The 17,093-nt window shown below is 43.0% G+C and overlaps 1 protein-coding gene and 1 long non-coding RNA gene across 2 annotated transcripts; one reads left to right on the top strand and one right to left on the bottom strand.

The window, feature by feature from the left end:
* Nucleotides 1-2,851: 2,851 nt before the first annotated feature.
* LOC126615179 (uncharacterized) lies at nucleotides 2,852-5,885 on the bottom strand. The gene is made up of 2 exons (XM_050282943.1): nucleotides 3,013-5,885; nucleotides 2,852-2,884 (listed from the first exon to the last, which is right to left on the bottom strand). The coding sequence occupies exon 1, from the start codon at nucleotides 5,433-5,435 to the stop codon at nucleotides 4,515-4,517; it is 921 nt and encodes a 306-aa protein (XP_050138900.1). The 5' UTR covers nucleotides 5,436-5,885; the 3' UTR covers nucleotides 2,852-2,884; nucleotides 3,013-4,514.
* Nucleotides 5,886-9,306: 3,421 nt separating this feature from the next.
* LOC126615181 (uncharacterized) lies at nucleotides 9,307-10,929 on the top strand. The gene is made up of 3 exons (XR_007620671.1): nucleotides 9,307-10,224; nucleotides 10,308-10,405; nucleotides 10,581-10,929. It is a non-coding gene; the product is annotated as an uncharacterized LOC126615181 (long non-coding RNA).
* The last annotated feature ends 6,164 nt before the right edge of the window (nucleotides 10,930-17,093 follow it).

The following is a 17,093-nucleotide window of genomic DNA, read 5'->3' as shown; positions in this document are numbered from 1 at the left end:
CCACAGATGCCAAAAATGCATCATCAGCAAGCATAAGATTAGCCATCTACATTGCAAATTGCAAAACTGTAATCAACAAGGACTATTCATTTACACCAATGAATACACAGTTAACACCAGACAACTATTCATTTACACTAATGCATATACAGTCAACAAGAATATACATTTACACCAATTATAAAAGTTCAGGAAAGTAATTGGCTAAAATTAAAGTTTAAGAAAAAATAAGCAATTTTATACAAGTTCATAATAAACTAGCAAATACCTCAATATAAAAACTTGAGAGATTATATAGATTTGATCAAACCACGTATACAACGCACTACGAATCGAAAAGTGGATGCGAAACAGAGATTTGATCTTTTGAGCTTACGTTTGCAAGTCCCACGACAACCCTCGAGACATGGACACGAGCAGAAAAATAATGCATAATTTCGTTATTTAATTTTCAGTTTTTCTGCAGTGACAACAATCTGCAAATACTTCCTGTAATTTTCATTTTTCAATGAAAAACAAAACGAAATTTCGTGTGATGCACTACAGAACAACCTGCGCCAAGATGCTAACGTACGCATCTTAACCTCTGCTCTGTCTAGTTAACAGTACCAGCCTACGAGGCCTGCCTCCAGCTCACTCACTCATTTTCCTATACTTTCACGGCAACCAAATAGAAGGTAATTAAGTAAGTACTTGCTTACAATAGGAATGCCTTTGAACTGGACGAATGCCTTTGAACTGTACTTAATCGGCAACCAAACCGGAGGAATGCCTTTAAACTGGATAGAGGAGCGACGTTGAAGTGGACAGACTCAACGGAGGAGCGGGTTCGAATTGGAAGGAGGAGCGGCGTTCAAATTTTTGGAAAGTGAGGGTGAGACGGCTGTGAGATAGAAATTGGGTTGAATTGTAATTATTATTATTATAAGAGGTAATGGGCACAATTATTATTATAACAATTATTTTTAAATTATTATTATAAGAGCAAGGAACAAAATGCCGATAATATCGGTGATATATCGCCGATATTATCGGTTTTTCGCCGGATCGATATTTTAATAGGTATCCAAAAGGTTTTTGTCAAAATATCGCGATATTATCGATATTATCGCGAAATTTCGAAACTGTGCAAGTCGGAGACGAACGCCGGAGCTTCTACAGCTCCGGCCGATTGTAAAACAGCCCCATAGACTCCGATCTAGGTATGAAAATGAAGCCCAAGGGAAGAGGAAGAGATCTATACCATTTTCAAGGGATGCCGTGGTCGGAGCTCGATGGAGTTTCACCTTGGAACCCACGGTCCACACCGGAAACTGGGTTTTGGTTTTCTCCAAACTTTTGCACCGGTTTCCATGGTGCTACCATCCTTGTCTGCACTAGCAGAGGGAGAAGAAGAACGAGGGAGATGAGGGAGTGCTGGTGTGTGTGTGTGTGAGTTCGGGGAAGAACCGAAGAAGGAATGAGAGTTGCAGAGAGAGGGAGAGCATGGGAAAGTGGAAAGAAAGAAAGGACTGAGAAAGAAGAGAGATGAGAGCCTCGGGGACAAAAATAAGGGGGTGGACCCCTTGGGATCACTAATTAAGATCCAAAAACAATAAATTTTTTTAAAAATAAAAAATAAAAACCTAGAAAGTAAAATTATAAACTAAAGGGAGGGGTTTTACATTAAGGCCTTATTCGAAGATGTGACTACCGATATTTCCAATATCATCGATATTTTATACCTTGTATAAGAGTTAGTGGGCACAATTGTGTAATGCTGTGGTTGGAACCAGGTTTTTGAATTTGGTGGTGGGAAACCAAAGTTGCACCATAAACTAGAGGGAAAAGTCCAATTTGGAAAAGAGGAAAATTAATATATATCCAATTTTATAAGCCATTATTAGTTATAGTCCAATTTTGTTTTAATTCAATTCATTCACATCTTTAATTTATTACATATAGCTTCGTCATCATTTTGGTGATAGCCAACACATCTCAACCTCTAGTAGTTTGATGGCTATCGGGGTTCGGGTGTGTCTTATGGTTGGTTTTATTTAACTTTCAGAAATGTTCGAGAGTTAAAATCTTCAAAACTTTTATTAACCAGCTCATCCACAAAACCAAAAGCTTAGCTTTGTTCAAAAGAAAAACACCAAACAAGTAGAAGCTCAAACATTTTGTAGAACAACCAACCTGTTTATACATTTTTCTTTCTCCCACCATAACTTACAAAGATTATTCTCACCATGCACGATTAAATTGAAAAGGGAGATGTCGGAGGAGACGAGAAAAGAATTGAGTCAGGGCGACTTAAACACAATAATACGCTTCGTAATAATGAATTTATTGGCAGTAGTGTGTACTATGGATTGTCCACTGCAATTTTAACAAACCTATCATAACAAAACTCGGCTCTACTTGCTCTTCAAGCATACATTCGGCTCTACTTGCTCTTTAGGCATACATTAAATAGGTTCCGAGATGATCCCAGAGTACATGTTTACAACAAGCATCTAATTTATCTTCTATCTGTTGAATCCAGGGTACTCTATCAATAAGTTGCTCAAAACTTGTAATTTAACCCAAGAAGCGTAAGCAGTTATGACGCCATTTTTATCTGTATTTGCCGATGGACATGCACCAGAAATTCAAGTAGAAGGGGCCATTCTGACTCTGGTGTTCAACCATATATGAGAAAAAACAATGTTCCTGTGAGGAAAGATAATTTAGTACTTCATCAAAACCAAGTATTCAGATATCTGGTCGGGTTTTTTTCAAAAACAAGTTTAACCTTTGTTCTCTACATCTGATTTGTAAAGATTTACTTGAATACCAAGTATTCAGTTATATCCTAATGCAGGTACACTCACCTGACGAATGTCATTTCTTGCATAATTTTAAGCTGCACAAAGAAAAAGATGAATTAGGAATCATTTCTTTGGATGAAAACATCAAAAACTGAATTCAGTTGTTGCATTTTATTTCTTCCTTACGAACAAGGAACCACTAACGAAAAACAATCAGTCGTACCAAAGGATGGAATATATCCGGCGCCGTATTTCATTTACCACATCATCTCTACCTGCATCACAACTTGTTTTTGTTTGTAAATTAACTACCTACATCACAGATTTATTGCATTGCCTACCTGCATCACAGATTAGTTGCATTATCCACCTACACCTTAGCTCTGCTATAGTGGATATAAGTTCCTGATTAATACAAGTCTGATAATCGTTCCGTAATAACAATTTCTGCAACATCCGCTCTTGTTTGAACTATATCATCATCCTCTGACATGTTTTCTATATCTTGAGCTGTGTTGAAGTCTATATCTTGGGCTGTGTTGAGGTCTTCTATATCTGTATCGAGCATGTTGTAAACATCTCGTGGCTTTATCTTGGTAGCAACAAACCAATAAGTGTCAATAGGATCTTGAACATAAAATACTTGCGTTGCTTATGACCCCAGTATGAATGAGTCATCCGGCGGTAAACGATGTTCACAGTTAACTAAAGTGAATCCAAACTCATCCTTCTTAGTACGAAACATTTTGTTCTTCACATCAAACCAATCACAGTCAAACAGTACAACCTTCCGACCATTGTGATAATCTAACTCAATGATATTTGTCACTACCCCATAATAATCCACAGCTCCATACCTTGGATTCCTGTCGACGTAGTAACAAAACTACTAACTTCCGATGCTAAAAAAACACCACTATTTTGGGTTCGTGCATGTCGATCAGCAGAAGCAACCTTAAATCGATTTCCATTCATGATGTACGTTGTATAACAGTTTACCCACTGCATCGGTCCAGCAACCAATGCAAGTATAGCATCTTTAATAGCTACCTCATCATTCACCCTCAACTCTAACAACACTGTAACAACCGATTTCGGCAACACTTTTCGTATTGCAATAGGGAGGAAGACCTGCATCAACATATGATAATCATGGCTTTTCAAGCCAATTAACTTCTTTTCTTGAATATTAACACAGTTGCTGATATTAGAAGAGTAGTTGTCTGGCACCCGAATTGATTCCAAAACTTGGCACAACATTCTTTTCTCCCCAGGTTTCATATTGTATTCCGCCGTTGGAAGATTTGTACGGGCACCATCTGCCCGTGGGTGGAGATCATGCCTAATGCCCAACTCTACGAGATCAGCCATTGCCCTAATACCATCTTTAGTCTTCCCTTCAATTTCCAAAAGAGTGCCAATAACATTTTCAATTACATTTCTCTCTATGTGCATGACATCCAAGTTATGCCGTAGTAGGAGATCCTTCCAGTAAGGCAATTAAAAAAATATAGTCTTTTTTGTCCACTGACCAACAACGCGCTCATCATCATGCCACCCTCGCTTACGACCACTTGCCCTTGCACCCTTGCCAAATCTGAAGGTCAATCCCGTCACTTCCATTAAACAATCCATGGCACTTCTTGGTTTATGGGGGTTTCGAAATTCTTGAGATCCATTAAAAGTTTTTTTATGTCTCCAGTACCTGTGTGACATTGGGAGCCATCATCTATGTCCCATGAATGCAAACTTTTTCCCATGCTTAAGCCGTAAAGAATCGGTGTCATCACCGCAAGTCGGACAAGCTTTCTCACCACTAGTGCTCCACCCTGAGAGCATGGCATAAGCAGGAAAGTCATTGATAGTCCACAACAAGGCAGCACGCATGGTGAAGGTTTCTTGACGGTGACTATCATATGTTCGCAAACCTGTCATCCACAAATGCTGCAAGTCATCAATTAGCGGCTGCAAGAAAACATCAATTGCATTACCAGGACTTGTTTTCCCTGGAATTAGGAGGGACATCATGATATAAGGTTGTTTCATGCACATCCAAGGCGGAAGATTATAAACTACAACTAAAACAGGCCACGTGCTGTGGGGTTTGCCATGCATACCAAACAGATTGAATCCGTTGCTTGCAAGCCCAAGACAGACATTGCGACACTCCCTTGCAAAATCTGGATATGTATTATCCAAATGCTTCCAAGCCGAAGAATCAGCAGGGTGCCTCAAAACACCATCGTCAGTTCTAATCTCTAAATGCCATATCATTGACTCAACTGTGTAACGAGACATGTACAACCTTTGTAGTCTAGGACCTATGGGAAAGTAGCGTAAAACCTTTTTTGGTACCTTGGTACATTGGATCGTTCCTGAATTTCCCTTCATTTGCTTATATCTACTAGCGCCACTCTTTGCACAAACGATGGCATTTACATGCTCTTTCCATAATAGCATGCAATTATTTCGACACGCATCTATGTTATGGTAATCCAACCCCAAAGCCCGTATAATCTTCTTTGTATAGTACAAATTTGGAGGAAAAGTCTCACACATAGGAAAATGCTCTCTTATTAGTGCCAGCACTGAACCAAATGCAGCATCACTCATTCCATATAACAATTTTGACTGATATAATTTCATCACAAAATCCAACCTTTTCTTCCTGCTACTTCAATATAATTCTCCATTTGCTTCTCGTAGAATGTTGTCGAATTGGTGCGCATCAGTTGTTTCATCACACGCAGAAGAAGATTCACCAACATGGTCTGACTCATCCATATGCACATGGTTACTGAAAACATCGTGAAGCATCGCTGCCATGAAATTTTCAGGGCTTCTTTCATTAAGAGCTTCGGTAGTTTGACTTGATATGTTATCAGAAGTATGCACTTGTTCGCCATGTTCAACCCAAGGTATATCTATGTAATGAGGATCCATACCCTCGACATACAGGCGTTGATCGACTTCAAATGGATCACGATAAAACATATTGCAACAACTCCGACAGGGGCACTTAATTTTGCCTTGAAACGCAGCAACATCTAAAGCATTGTTGATGAATGCACGCCTGCCAATCAAGTATTCATTGGTTGTCCTTGTTGATGCACAAAATCAGCGAAGACTTTGGTACAACAGAAAGTGTCAGGTTTTGTGACCTTCGCTTGGTTGCTTGGTTGCTTCAGTCACTAGTGAGGATAAGTACGTAAATGAATAGAGACAGAGAAGCAAACACAGGATGTACGTGGTTCACCCAGATTGGCTACGTCCACGGAGTAGAGGAATTCTTATTAGTAGTGAAGGGCTTACACAAGTACAAAGGATCAAGCTCTCAATTTAGTGAGTTCTTGTGAATGATTTAACACAAAATGGCATTAGGCAATATTGTGAGGGAATGACCCCTATTTATAGAAAAACTTGTAGCTTTGTCACATTGACATGTGTCATGTTATGATTGGTTCTTGATGTTGACACGTGCTGCGCTCTGATTGGCTTCTAATCTTGACACGTGTCGAGTAGTGATTGGCCTCCTGGTCGGAGGGGAACTCTTCTGGGTCCTTGACAGTATAGCGTTGGCCGGTGCTCGGTAGTTTCGGGATTGGTCAAGTATGGTACAAACAGTGCTCCCCTAAGTTCCCGAGTGAGGGAAACTCCTCGGTTGGGGACTTGCAAGATCCAATCCCTTGAGTAATCACGAAACTTCTAAGTACCGAAGTGTGGTCTGATCTTCATCTGCCCTTCTCTGGAAGTACCTTTCCTCCATCCGGGAATGGTGTACTTAGCTGATGTTGACGCACAAAGTAATGTATCAATTTCACTTGAAGCTTAGTTGTAGTTTCGGGCTTAGTCAAGTGTGATACAAACCCTATAGTAGGAGTCCCCCAAGTCGCCGAGCTAGGAGATCTGCCGAAAGAGGTGACAGACAAGGTAAGCAGTCAAACTTCCAAGTAAGCAACCCAGGATCAGAGGTTTGACGTCGGCTTCCGGTTGATTGTTCTCATTCTCCTTGTCTCTCATTCAACTGCCAGGATAAGGAGAAGCAAATGGATAAGAGATGATATGAGATACTTTTGCTTTTGAAGAAGTAACTTTCCACAGGCTTATTCTTGAACTGTGCTGGAGGGTTTTCTGGTGCCCTTCAGAGTATAAGGCCGACTCAAAAATTTGAGGGTCAAAACAAGTCCATCAAATCTAGAGTACGTTCGACCTTGATGATATGGGATACTTTTGCTGTTGACGGAATAATGAATGTGGTATGGAAAGGTGTCGTGCTGTAGTGATCTGTTTCAGCTCACCGTTGAACCTTCTGCTTCAATTTTTTGCATGGCAGAAGTGGTGTGCAACCTTTGCATTTAAATGGTCCTTCAGAACATTCCTTCATAGTGACTCATCCACGCTTGGCAGCTTCAGTGTAAAGAGCCAATATCTGATCAACTGTCATGAGGTATTTGCCGGTGGAATTCGTGACCTTGACAGCAGTTGAGGATGAGTACTCGAGAGCAATGCTAAGTAAGCAACCAGGCAAAGGCTCCAGGCAGTCAGTTCCAAATTGGAGGTTTGATTTCAGGTTCCGACTGACTGCTCTCTTTCTCCTTGTCCTGCAGGTGTGGACAAGGACAAAGACAAAGACAGGGAGAAAGCATGATATGGGATACTCTTGCTTTCGACCCTGATGATATGAGATACTCTTGTTCTTGGTGTGGCTTATTTGCTGAGGTATTATCGGGGGGAAATAAAGCTGAGTATTTCGAGAGGTTATGCTGAGGGTGCCTTTTCGAATGTGAGAAAGGGTTGAGCATTTTTGCAGGTTTGCCTGTCCGTTGAGGAGGGAGGTCAATGTATATAGGGATTTCCCAATAACAAGTAGTAATGCTATTCCTTTACCCTTCTTGGTCACAGCAATGTAGTGGGAGCTGCCAGCTTCACGTGTTTTAATTTTGTCAGAGCACTTTGAAAAAGTGGTATGTGGTATCTGGAAAGCTGATATTACGTGTGGAGATTACAGACAAGCTTTATCTAAGGAAATCTGGCTCTCGAAGTTCTGAGAGTTGTGCCTCTTCGGTTTTCGAACAAGCAATCCCGTCGAGGATCTGACTCTCGAGATTCGGAAAGCGGTGCTACTCCGGTTTTTGAGAAAGTAATTATGTTGGGAGTCTTTTCTCGAATGTGAGTAAAGGTTGGACGTTCTTGCCAACCTGTCTTGCCGCAAAACACGGAGGTCGACACACATAGGGACTTTCCAGTTGTCAAGCAGTGGTGCTGTTCCTTTACCCTTATGGGTAATAGTAGGGTAGCTGGAACTTCGAAATTCTCGTGCCTAAACTTTGTCAGAGATCTTTGACAAAGTTATATGTGGTACCCGAGGAGTTGATGGTGCATATGGAGAGCGGTGATTGAACAGTAAGATTCACGTGCTTTCTACTTCACCAGAAATCTTCGACAGATTGCCCGTAATTTCCGCAAAGCTGAGTGTGCATGTGACAGGTGCTGACGAGGCTGAAAAAGCAGGTGCTTCTTCGATTTCTGAGATCGGCCCTCGTGGTCTCTGAGCAGCCCAGCTTTTGAGAAAGCAAACGCCTCTTCGATTTCTGAGATCGGCCCTCGTGGTCTCTGAGCAGCCCAGCTTTTGAGAAAGCAAACGCCTCTTCGATTTCTGAAGCTCCGTCGAGTGCAGATTTTTATAGAGGCTGGCATTAAGTTCCACAGCACACTTGAATCTCTACCAGTAGAAGCTCATTTCTTGCACTTCTAAGATCTTGATTTGTCTGACCTCTTCCTTCTTCAACACATTTGAAAATGTCTGGACCCTCCGACCGTCGTTTTGACTTGAACCTTGGAGAAGAGACAGCCACGCCTTCTCCAGACAACATATGGCGCCCATCCTTCATATCCCCTACTGGTCCTCTTACCGTTGGGGATTCTGTGATGAAGAATGATATGACCGCTGCAGTGGTGGCCAGGAACCTTCTCACTCCCAAAGATAACAGACTACTTTCCAAACGGTCTGATGAGTTGGCTGTTAAGGACTCTCTGGCTCTTAGTGTTCAGTGTGCAGGTTCTGTGTCTAATATGGCCCAACGCCTATTTGCTAGAACCCGCCAAGTTGAATCATTGGCTGCTGAAGTGATGAGTCTCAAACAGGAGATTAGAGGGCTCAAGCATGAGAATAAGCAGTTGCACCGGCTCGCCCATGACTATGCTACAAACATGAAGAGGAAGCTTGACCAGATGAAGGAATCTGATGGTAAGGTTTTACTTGATCATCAGCGGTTTGTGGGTTTGTTCCAAAGGCATTTATTGCCTTCGTCCTCTGGGGCTGTACCTGGTAATGAAGCTTCAAATGATGAACCTCCAATGCCTCCTCCTTCTGGGGTTTTGTCAAGTACTGAGGCTCCGGATAACCACCCTCCGGTGCTTTCTCTTTCTGGGGCTCTACCGACTGCTGAGACTTCCCCTAAGCAACCTTTGTGAAGGCTCCCTTTTGTTTGTTTATTTTGACTCATGTATATGTACATATTTGTGGCTTATCGAAAATATTAATAAATAAGCTTTGCTTCATTTCAACATATTGTGTTAAATACACCAAAGCCTTCTTCATAAAGTTCTTTGAATTTTTGCTTTTGTTGAAACCTGTATTGTTGAAGCTTTGTGAGTGAAGCATGTAGTTTGAGGTAGTGTTCCCTTAATTTCCCGAGTGAGGAAAACTTCTCGGTTGGAGACTTGAAAAATCCAAGTCACTGAGTAGTCACGAACTTTTGAGTACCAAGGCGTAGTAGCATATGGTGGGAGTCCCCCAAGTCTCTAGTCGAGGGAGTTGACGAATGAGGTGTCTTGCTAATAGTCCATGTCGTAAGTACCAAAACTTCATTCTTTTGTTTTCTAAGTGGTAGCCCCGGACTTTTTCTTCATAGATTTTGTTTATGAAGGTTGCTAGGCCCGAATAAGTGGAATTGCAGAAGGTGTAACCGTTGGTGCATTAACATCATAATGGAAGCATCACAATGATGGAAGCATCACAATGATGAAAGCATCATAATGATGAAAACACCATAATGATGAAACATCATAATGATGTTTCTTTGGTGGAATTGTTTTTCATTTCCCCTAACAACCGGAATTGTTTTTCAACATAACACCATCATCTGTAGGTCGAATCACAAAGTTGTCTTCATGAAAGTTGTTCGTTAATTCCTTAACTACAACATATCCAAATTGGAGAGCCATCGGAGCAGTACAACTCCAGAAATCCAGGTATGATGAGTGACTGGTTATTATTTTTCTGTCAACCCGTCAGATTTGTTGTGAGCTTCGAAACTCCATTTTCTCTTGTTCAGATCGGTATGCTTTCTTCATTGAAGTTGTTCCTCAGCTTGTGAACTACAACATATCCAAATTTGAGATCCCTCGGAGCTGTATAACTCAAGAAACTCAGGTATGATGAATGACTGGTTATTATTTTTCTGTCAACCCGTCAGATTTGTTGTGAGCTTCGAAACTCCATTTTCTCTTGTTCAGATCGGTATGCTTTCTTCATTGAAGTTGTTCCTCAGCTTGTGAACTACAACATATCCAAATTTGAGATCCCTCAGAGCTGTATAACTCAAGAAATTCAGGTATGATGAATGACTGGTTATTATTTGTCTGTCAACCCGTCAGATTTGTTGTGAGTTTCGAAACTCCATTTTCTCTTGTTCAGATCGGTATGCTTTCTTCTTTGAAGTTGTTCCTCATCGACTCTTTCATAACATATCAAAAATTCAGGATGAACTAACGGTTAAATATTTCCAGATCTTCGAAACATCACAACAGCTTCGAAATCTGCAAGAAGCCGACTATCATGTTTGGAGCTTCAACACTTTAATTTCCGTCGCTCAAACAGAAATGGTTCCTTCTTGAAAGTTGTTCATATGCTCAAGAACTATAGGGTGTCCAAAATTCAGCTCCATTGGAGAAGAGCAGAGGTTGCAGAAATTTGATAGATGAAAGGAGGCGGAAGAGGGAGAGAGAAAAAAAAGTCTCTTGGGTTGGATTTCTATTTTGGGGCAGATTCCAATTTTTGTAGCACCTTCATTATTGATGAATTGCTTGTACTTTTGTCCATTATGAAATTTGGGACTTTGGCTTGTTGTTGGATCTATTATAATATGTTTGGGAACATATATAAGTGAATAAATAAGAAGGAAAATTTTGGGCCCTTGTGGGTGTAAAACAAAAAATGTTTATGTTTACCCAAGTGTTTTTGTACAAGTTCAAGGGCATCTTGGGTTTTGTGAACAAAATTTGTTTATTTGGAGCAAGGTTTTGTGTTGAAGCTTTGTAGGTGAAGCTTTGTGGGTGAAGCTTTGGAGGTGAAGCTTTTCGGGTGAAGCTTGTTGGGTGAAGCTTTTTAGGTGAAGCTTTGTGGGTGAAGCTTTTTAGGTGAAGCTTTTCGGGTGAAGCTTTTTGGGTGAAGCTTTTTAGGTGAAGCTTTTCGGGTGAAGCTTTTCGGGTGAAGCTTTTTGGGTGAAGCTTGTTGGGTGAAGCTTTTTAGGTGAAGCTTTGTGGGTGAAGCTTTTTAGGTGAAGCTTTTCGGGTGAAGCTTTTTGGGTGAAGCTTTTTAGGTGAAGCTTTTCGGGTGAAGCTTTTCGGGTGAAGCTTTTTGGGTGAAGCTTTTTAGGTGAAGCTTTGATGGTGAAGCTTTTTGGGTGAAGCTTTTTAGGTGAAGCTTTTTGGGTGAAGCTTTTTAGGTGAAGCTTTGATGGTGAAGCTTTTTGGGTGAAGCTTTTTAGGTGAAGCTTTGTGGGTGAAGCTTTGGAGGTGAAGCTTTTCGGGTGAAGCTTTTTGGATGAAGTTGTTGTTGTTTTTTTTTTTTTTTTTTTTTTTTTTTTTTTTTTTGGCGCTTGACACGGTCTTCATTTGCTTGTTTTGTAGTGACTGTGGAAGACAGATTGCTTTCTGATTGAGAAGGGTTTCGGCATCGCTTGCTATGAATGTAAAAGAGTGAGGGCTGAGTTGGCTAAATTACCTCTTTATTGAATTCATTGCCAAATGGCCTTCATTACATAGGATGCCGAACGGCTATAGCTCAACACTTGTACATCGTGAGTCTATTTGTAGTAGTACTTCAAGTGATCAGCGTTCCATGGATGGCCAAGGGTCTTGCCATCGGAGCTTCTAAGTGTGTAAGAGCCAGGGCGACTGATGCCAATGACTTCATACGGTCCATCCCAGTTTGGACTAAGTGTGCCTTCACTCGGGACTCTGTCGCAGAGTAATCTTTTCTTTAAGACCCAGTCTCCTATTTTGAAAGAACGAGGCTTGACCCTAGAGTCATAATAGTTGGAGATGCGCTGCTTGTAGGCGACATTCCTCAAGTGAGCTTGGTTTCTGTGTTCCTCGACTAAATCCAAGTTGAGGGTGAGTTGTTTGTCATTTTCACTTTGAATGTAGTTCTGGACTCGGAATGTTGCTTGCTCGAGCTCAACAGGGACAACCGCCTCTGTGCCAAAGGCAAGTGAGAATGGAGTTTCTCCTGTTGAAGTCCGATATGAAGTGCGATATGACCAAAGAACTTGGGGTACAAATTCTGGCCAACAGCCTTTAGCTTTGTCCAAGCTGGTTTTCAAAGTGCGCTTGATTATTTTGTTGATGGCCTCAACTTGTCCATTAGACTGGGGATGAGCTGGAGAGGCAAAGCATAAGTTGATGTTGAACTTAGAGCAGAACAACCTGAACTTCTTGTTGTCAAACTGTCGCCCATTGTCAGTGACTATCGCATTGGGAATGCCGAATCTACAAAGGATGTTCTTCCACACGAAGTCTTCTATCTTTGCCTCAGTAATGGTTGCCAAGGGTTCTACTTCGGCCCACTTTGTGAAGTAGTCCACTGCAACGACTGCGTAACAGACTTTGCCCTTCCCTGCCGGCATTGGGCCGATCAAATCAAGTCCCCACTGGGCGAAGGGCCAAGGGCTGATCATAGGAGTAAGAGGCTCTGGAGGGGAATGAGGAATAGCCGCATATCGTTGACATTTGTCACATGAGCGGGATACTTTGATGGCATCCTGGTGGAGTGTTGGCCAGTAATATCCTTGGCGAAAAGTCTTGTGTGCTAGGGACCGAGATCCAGCATGATCTCCACAGACTCCCTCATGTATTTCCCGAAGGACGATTTCCGCCTCGGCAGGCGTAAGACACCTTAAGTATGGCAGGCTAAAACCTCGCTTATAGAGTTGATCATTGATGATCAGGTAGCGGGTAGACTTGTATCGAATTTGCTTAGCCTGGACTTTATCATTTGGGAGGGTGCCATGAGCAAGGAAATTATAGATCGGGGTGATCCAATTATCCCCCCGTTGTAAGTTGCATACTTCTGCGGCCATGGTGCTTGGTGTTGCCAACAGTTCGACATGAATTTTTCTTCCAATCTTGTCTTCCACAGCTGAGGCGAGGCGAGCCAGGGCGTCTGCATGACTGTTTGCCGCTCGAGGAACTTGGGTGATCTGGTAGTGGAAGTGCTTGAGCAAAAGTTGTGTTTGCGCAAGATATGCTGCCATGGAGCTGTCCTTAGCATCAAAGTTGTTGGTAACCTGGTTGACCACTAATTGGGAGTCACTGAAAATATCAATTTGTTTAACCCCGAGGTGTTTGGCCAAACGTAATCCTGCTAGAAGGGCTTCATACTCGGCCTCATTGTTTGATGCCTTGAATTTGAAACGAATAGCATACTCCATTGCTACTTTGTCGGGCGTAGTCAAGACTAGTCCCGCTCCACAGCCCTGTTGGTTGGATGAGCCATCAACATACAGACTTCATGCTGAGGTCGTTGATTCTACCTTCTGAGCTTCCGGGGGTAATGAAGCCACTGCTTCAGGTGTAGAAGCAATGTCAACCGGATATGTGAAGTCGGCAATGAAGTCTGCCACTGCTTGGCCCTTCTCAGCTGGCTTTGGTTGGTAGGAGATGTCAAACTCACCCAACGCTATTGCCCATTTGATCATTCGCCCTGAAGTGTCAGGACTTTGGAGTATCTGTCGAAGAGGATAATTGGTAAGCACGATGATGGAGTGCGCTTGGAAGTAAGGGCGGAGTTTTCGAGCAGACATGACCAATGCCAGAGCCAATTTCTCAATGTTAGAGTACCGTGTCTCCGCATCTTGTAAGGCTTTGCTAGCGTAGTAGACAGGTCGCTCAATATTCCCATCCTTTCGAATGAGAACGGAACTTACGGCTGAAGCTGATACCGATAGGTAGATAATGAGAATGTCTCCTACCTCGGGCTTGGAGAGTATAGGGGCTTTACTCATGTACTCCTTGAGGTTTTTGAATGCCTCGGCACATTCATCAGTCCATGTAATGTACTTCCTACTTCCCTTAAGTGCTTTAAAAAAGGGAGCACATTTGTCTGTGGCCTTAGAAATGAACCTGGTTAAGGCTGCCACCTTGCCAGTAAGGCTCTGGATGTCCTTTGAAGTTACCGGTTCCTTCATGTCGAGGATTGCTTTGATCTTCTCGGGATTAGCTTCAATGCCTCGTTGGCTAATCATGAAACCTAAGAATTTGCCAGAGCCTACGCCGAAGGCACATTTGTTGGGGTTTAACCTCATTCGATACCTCTTCAAAATAGTGAAAGTTTCATATAGGTTGGTGATGTGTTGGTCAGCATGTTTGCTCTTGACTAACATATCATCAACGTAAACTTCCATGCTCTTCCCAATCTGCTCGGCGAACATTGAGTTGACTAGTCTCTGATAAGTCGCTCCTGCATTCTTTAGGCCGAAAGGCATGACTTTGTAGCAGTATAGTCCTCTGTCGGTAGTGAAGGCTGTGTGTTCTTGATCCGAAGGGTTCATGAGGATTTGGTTGTATCCTGAGTAAGCATCCATGAAGCTCAGGAGTTCACACCCGGCCGTAGAGTCTATAAGTCTGTCAATAAGAGGAAGAGGGAAGCTATCTTTCGGACACCCTTTGTTTAGGTCGGTGTAGTCAACACACATTCTCCACAAGACCTTTTGAAGCAAAAGACTTTCTTTGGTCGGATTTTTCTTAACAAGGACCACATTTGCTACCCATGTCGGGTAATTGACTTCGCGGACAAAGCCTATGCCTTTGAGTTTTTCAACTTCTGCTTTCATTGCCTCGTATCGTTCAGCGTCATAAGATCTTCGCTTCTGTCTCACCGGCTTGATCTTGGGGTCAATACTCAAACGATGACAGATGACATCGGGAGAGATGCCTGGCATGTCCTCGTATGACCAGGCGAAGACTTCAGTGTTCTCTTTCAAAAAAGATATCAATGCTAACCGAAGGGGTGGTGACAATGTGGTGCCAATCTTCACCATGCGATCTGGATAATCTCTTGAGATAGGTACCTTCTCCAACTCTTCAGCAGGTTGGGCTTGCTGGGTGAAAGAGTCATCTCGAGGATCATCGGGTTGATTGTTGCTATCAGGAAGATCCAAGTTCGCTTCATCTAAGCTGGTCTTTGTGACTTGGTCATGTACAGACAGGGTTTCCTTGGGTCCGGGCAAGTGTTGTTGCTTAACTGAAGTGTTGTAACATGATCGTGCACTAAGCTGATCTCCTCTGATGTAGCCGTTGCCATGGGGGGTTGGAAATTTCATCAACAGCATATGCGTGGATACCATAGCCTTGAGATCATTGATGCCTGTGCGCCCAAAGATGACATTGTATGCCGTTGGGCAGTCAACCACTAGGAAGTTAGTGGTAATGGTAGCCGTGTAAGGGCCTGTACCAATAGTAAAGGGTAAATGTATGCTCCCTAAGGGTTGCACGATATCACCGGAGAAGCTTATCAGAGGAGAAATCGAGCGATCGAGCAAGTGTTCAGCTACACTGAGCGCCCTGAAAGCTTCGGCAAACATGATATTGACCGAAGCCCCTGTGTCTACGAGGATTCGTCGAACATCAAAGTTGGCTATGTGAGCCTCCACGATCAATGGGTCGTTATGAGGGTAGATGATGCCTCTTTCTTCCTCAGGGTAGAAACATATCGGATCCCAGTTAGGTTTTTGATACTTCCCTCCCCTGATGTCTTCCACGTGAAACACTTGGTGACCAGGCCTCAGACTTCGTTCACTGTTTTTCATGGCCCTATTGGAAGATTCAGATATGGGTGTGCCGCCGCTTATGGAATATATGACATTCACCTGGCGTTGGTTACGGTTATCCCTTTGAGGGTGAAGAAGGAATTGATCAATTTTTCCTTCTCGTGCCAAAGCTTCAATACGATCACGGAGGATGATACATTTCTCGCTATCATGGCCGTTATGCTCATGGTAGCAACAAAACGTGCCCGCGTTATTCGGGGGCGTGTAATCTGGGTGCCTCGGCTTTGGTTTTGGTATCAGGTGAGCTATGCTGGGGTAAATGGCCGCGCATGTGGCATTCAAGGGCGTGTATGTCTCATACCTTGGGGTAGGGGGTATCTTGACGCGGGTTTGACCCACTGCATTGACTGCCTGGGGGCGAGCGTTATTGTGGCGATACCCTTGGTTATCGGGATAGTGTCCCTTACTCTTTTTACTGAAAGGAGAGTGGTGAGGATGGAAATCCTTCCTCTTGCCTTGAAATTGATATGTCTGTTGATTCGGTGAAGCATTATGCAAGGCATGGGGAGGTGCCACTGCTGTTTGGGAAGTCGAGGTCTTCTCATTTAGGTGAGTCTGGCTTCCACCTCCCACTTGTTGATAAAGGATGGTTGTAGGGGGTTTCTCCTGATATGTCTTTGCCTCGGCGGAGGCATGGTTATAAGCCTGCGCCATCACCTCAGAGTAAGTCTTCCAAGTATTGGCATTGATCATGTATTTAAAGAAACAATCACGTAGGCCTGCCGTGAAGGCTTTGAGGGCAGTCTTGTCATCTGCTTCGGCACACCGGGAGTATTCATGGCTGAAGCGGCCAGCATACATACGTAATGACTCGTCTGGCTTCTGGCGGATAGTGTACAAGTCATCTGCAGAGTGCAAGCGATCGGTTTGGAAAATGTGTTGGGAAACAAATAGTTTCCTCAATTCCTCAAATGAGTCTACCGTCTCAGGTGTAAGACGACAATACCAATTTAGAGCTCCACCAGAGAGGGTGGAGGGGAAGAGAAGACATCGCTCTTCGTCGGTGTGCATCCGGTATGCCATGGTGGACTCAAAGAGGTTAAGGTGCTCAATCGGGTCCTCTTTTCCAGTATAAAGTTGCAAGCCAAGCTTTTGCTTTGTCTTTGCTTGAAGGGGGGTGTTGAGGATCCTCCTTGTAAGAGGGCCAGGCCTGGGTTGGTTCCAGTCAGGTATTTCAGCCTGACGTTCAGCC

This window comes from Malus sylvestris, chromosome 3 (genome assembly GCF_916048215.2).
Source record: "Malus sylvestris chromosome 3, drMalSylv7.2, whole genome shotgun sequence".
In the NCBI taxonomy this organism is placed as follows: domain Eukaryota; kingdom Viridiplantae; phylum Streptophyta; class Magnoliopsida; order Rosales; family Rosaceae; genus Malus; species Malus sylvestris.
Note: the sequence above shows the minus strand (reverse complement) of the source record. Positions and strands in the feature narration are given on the sequence as shown.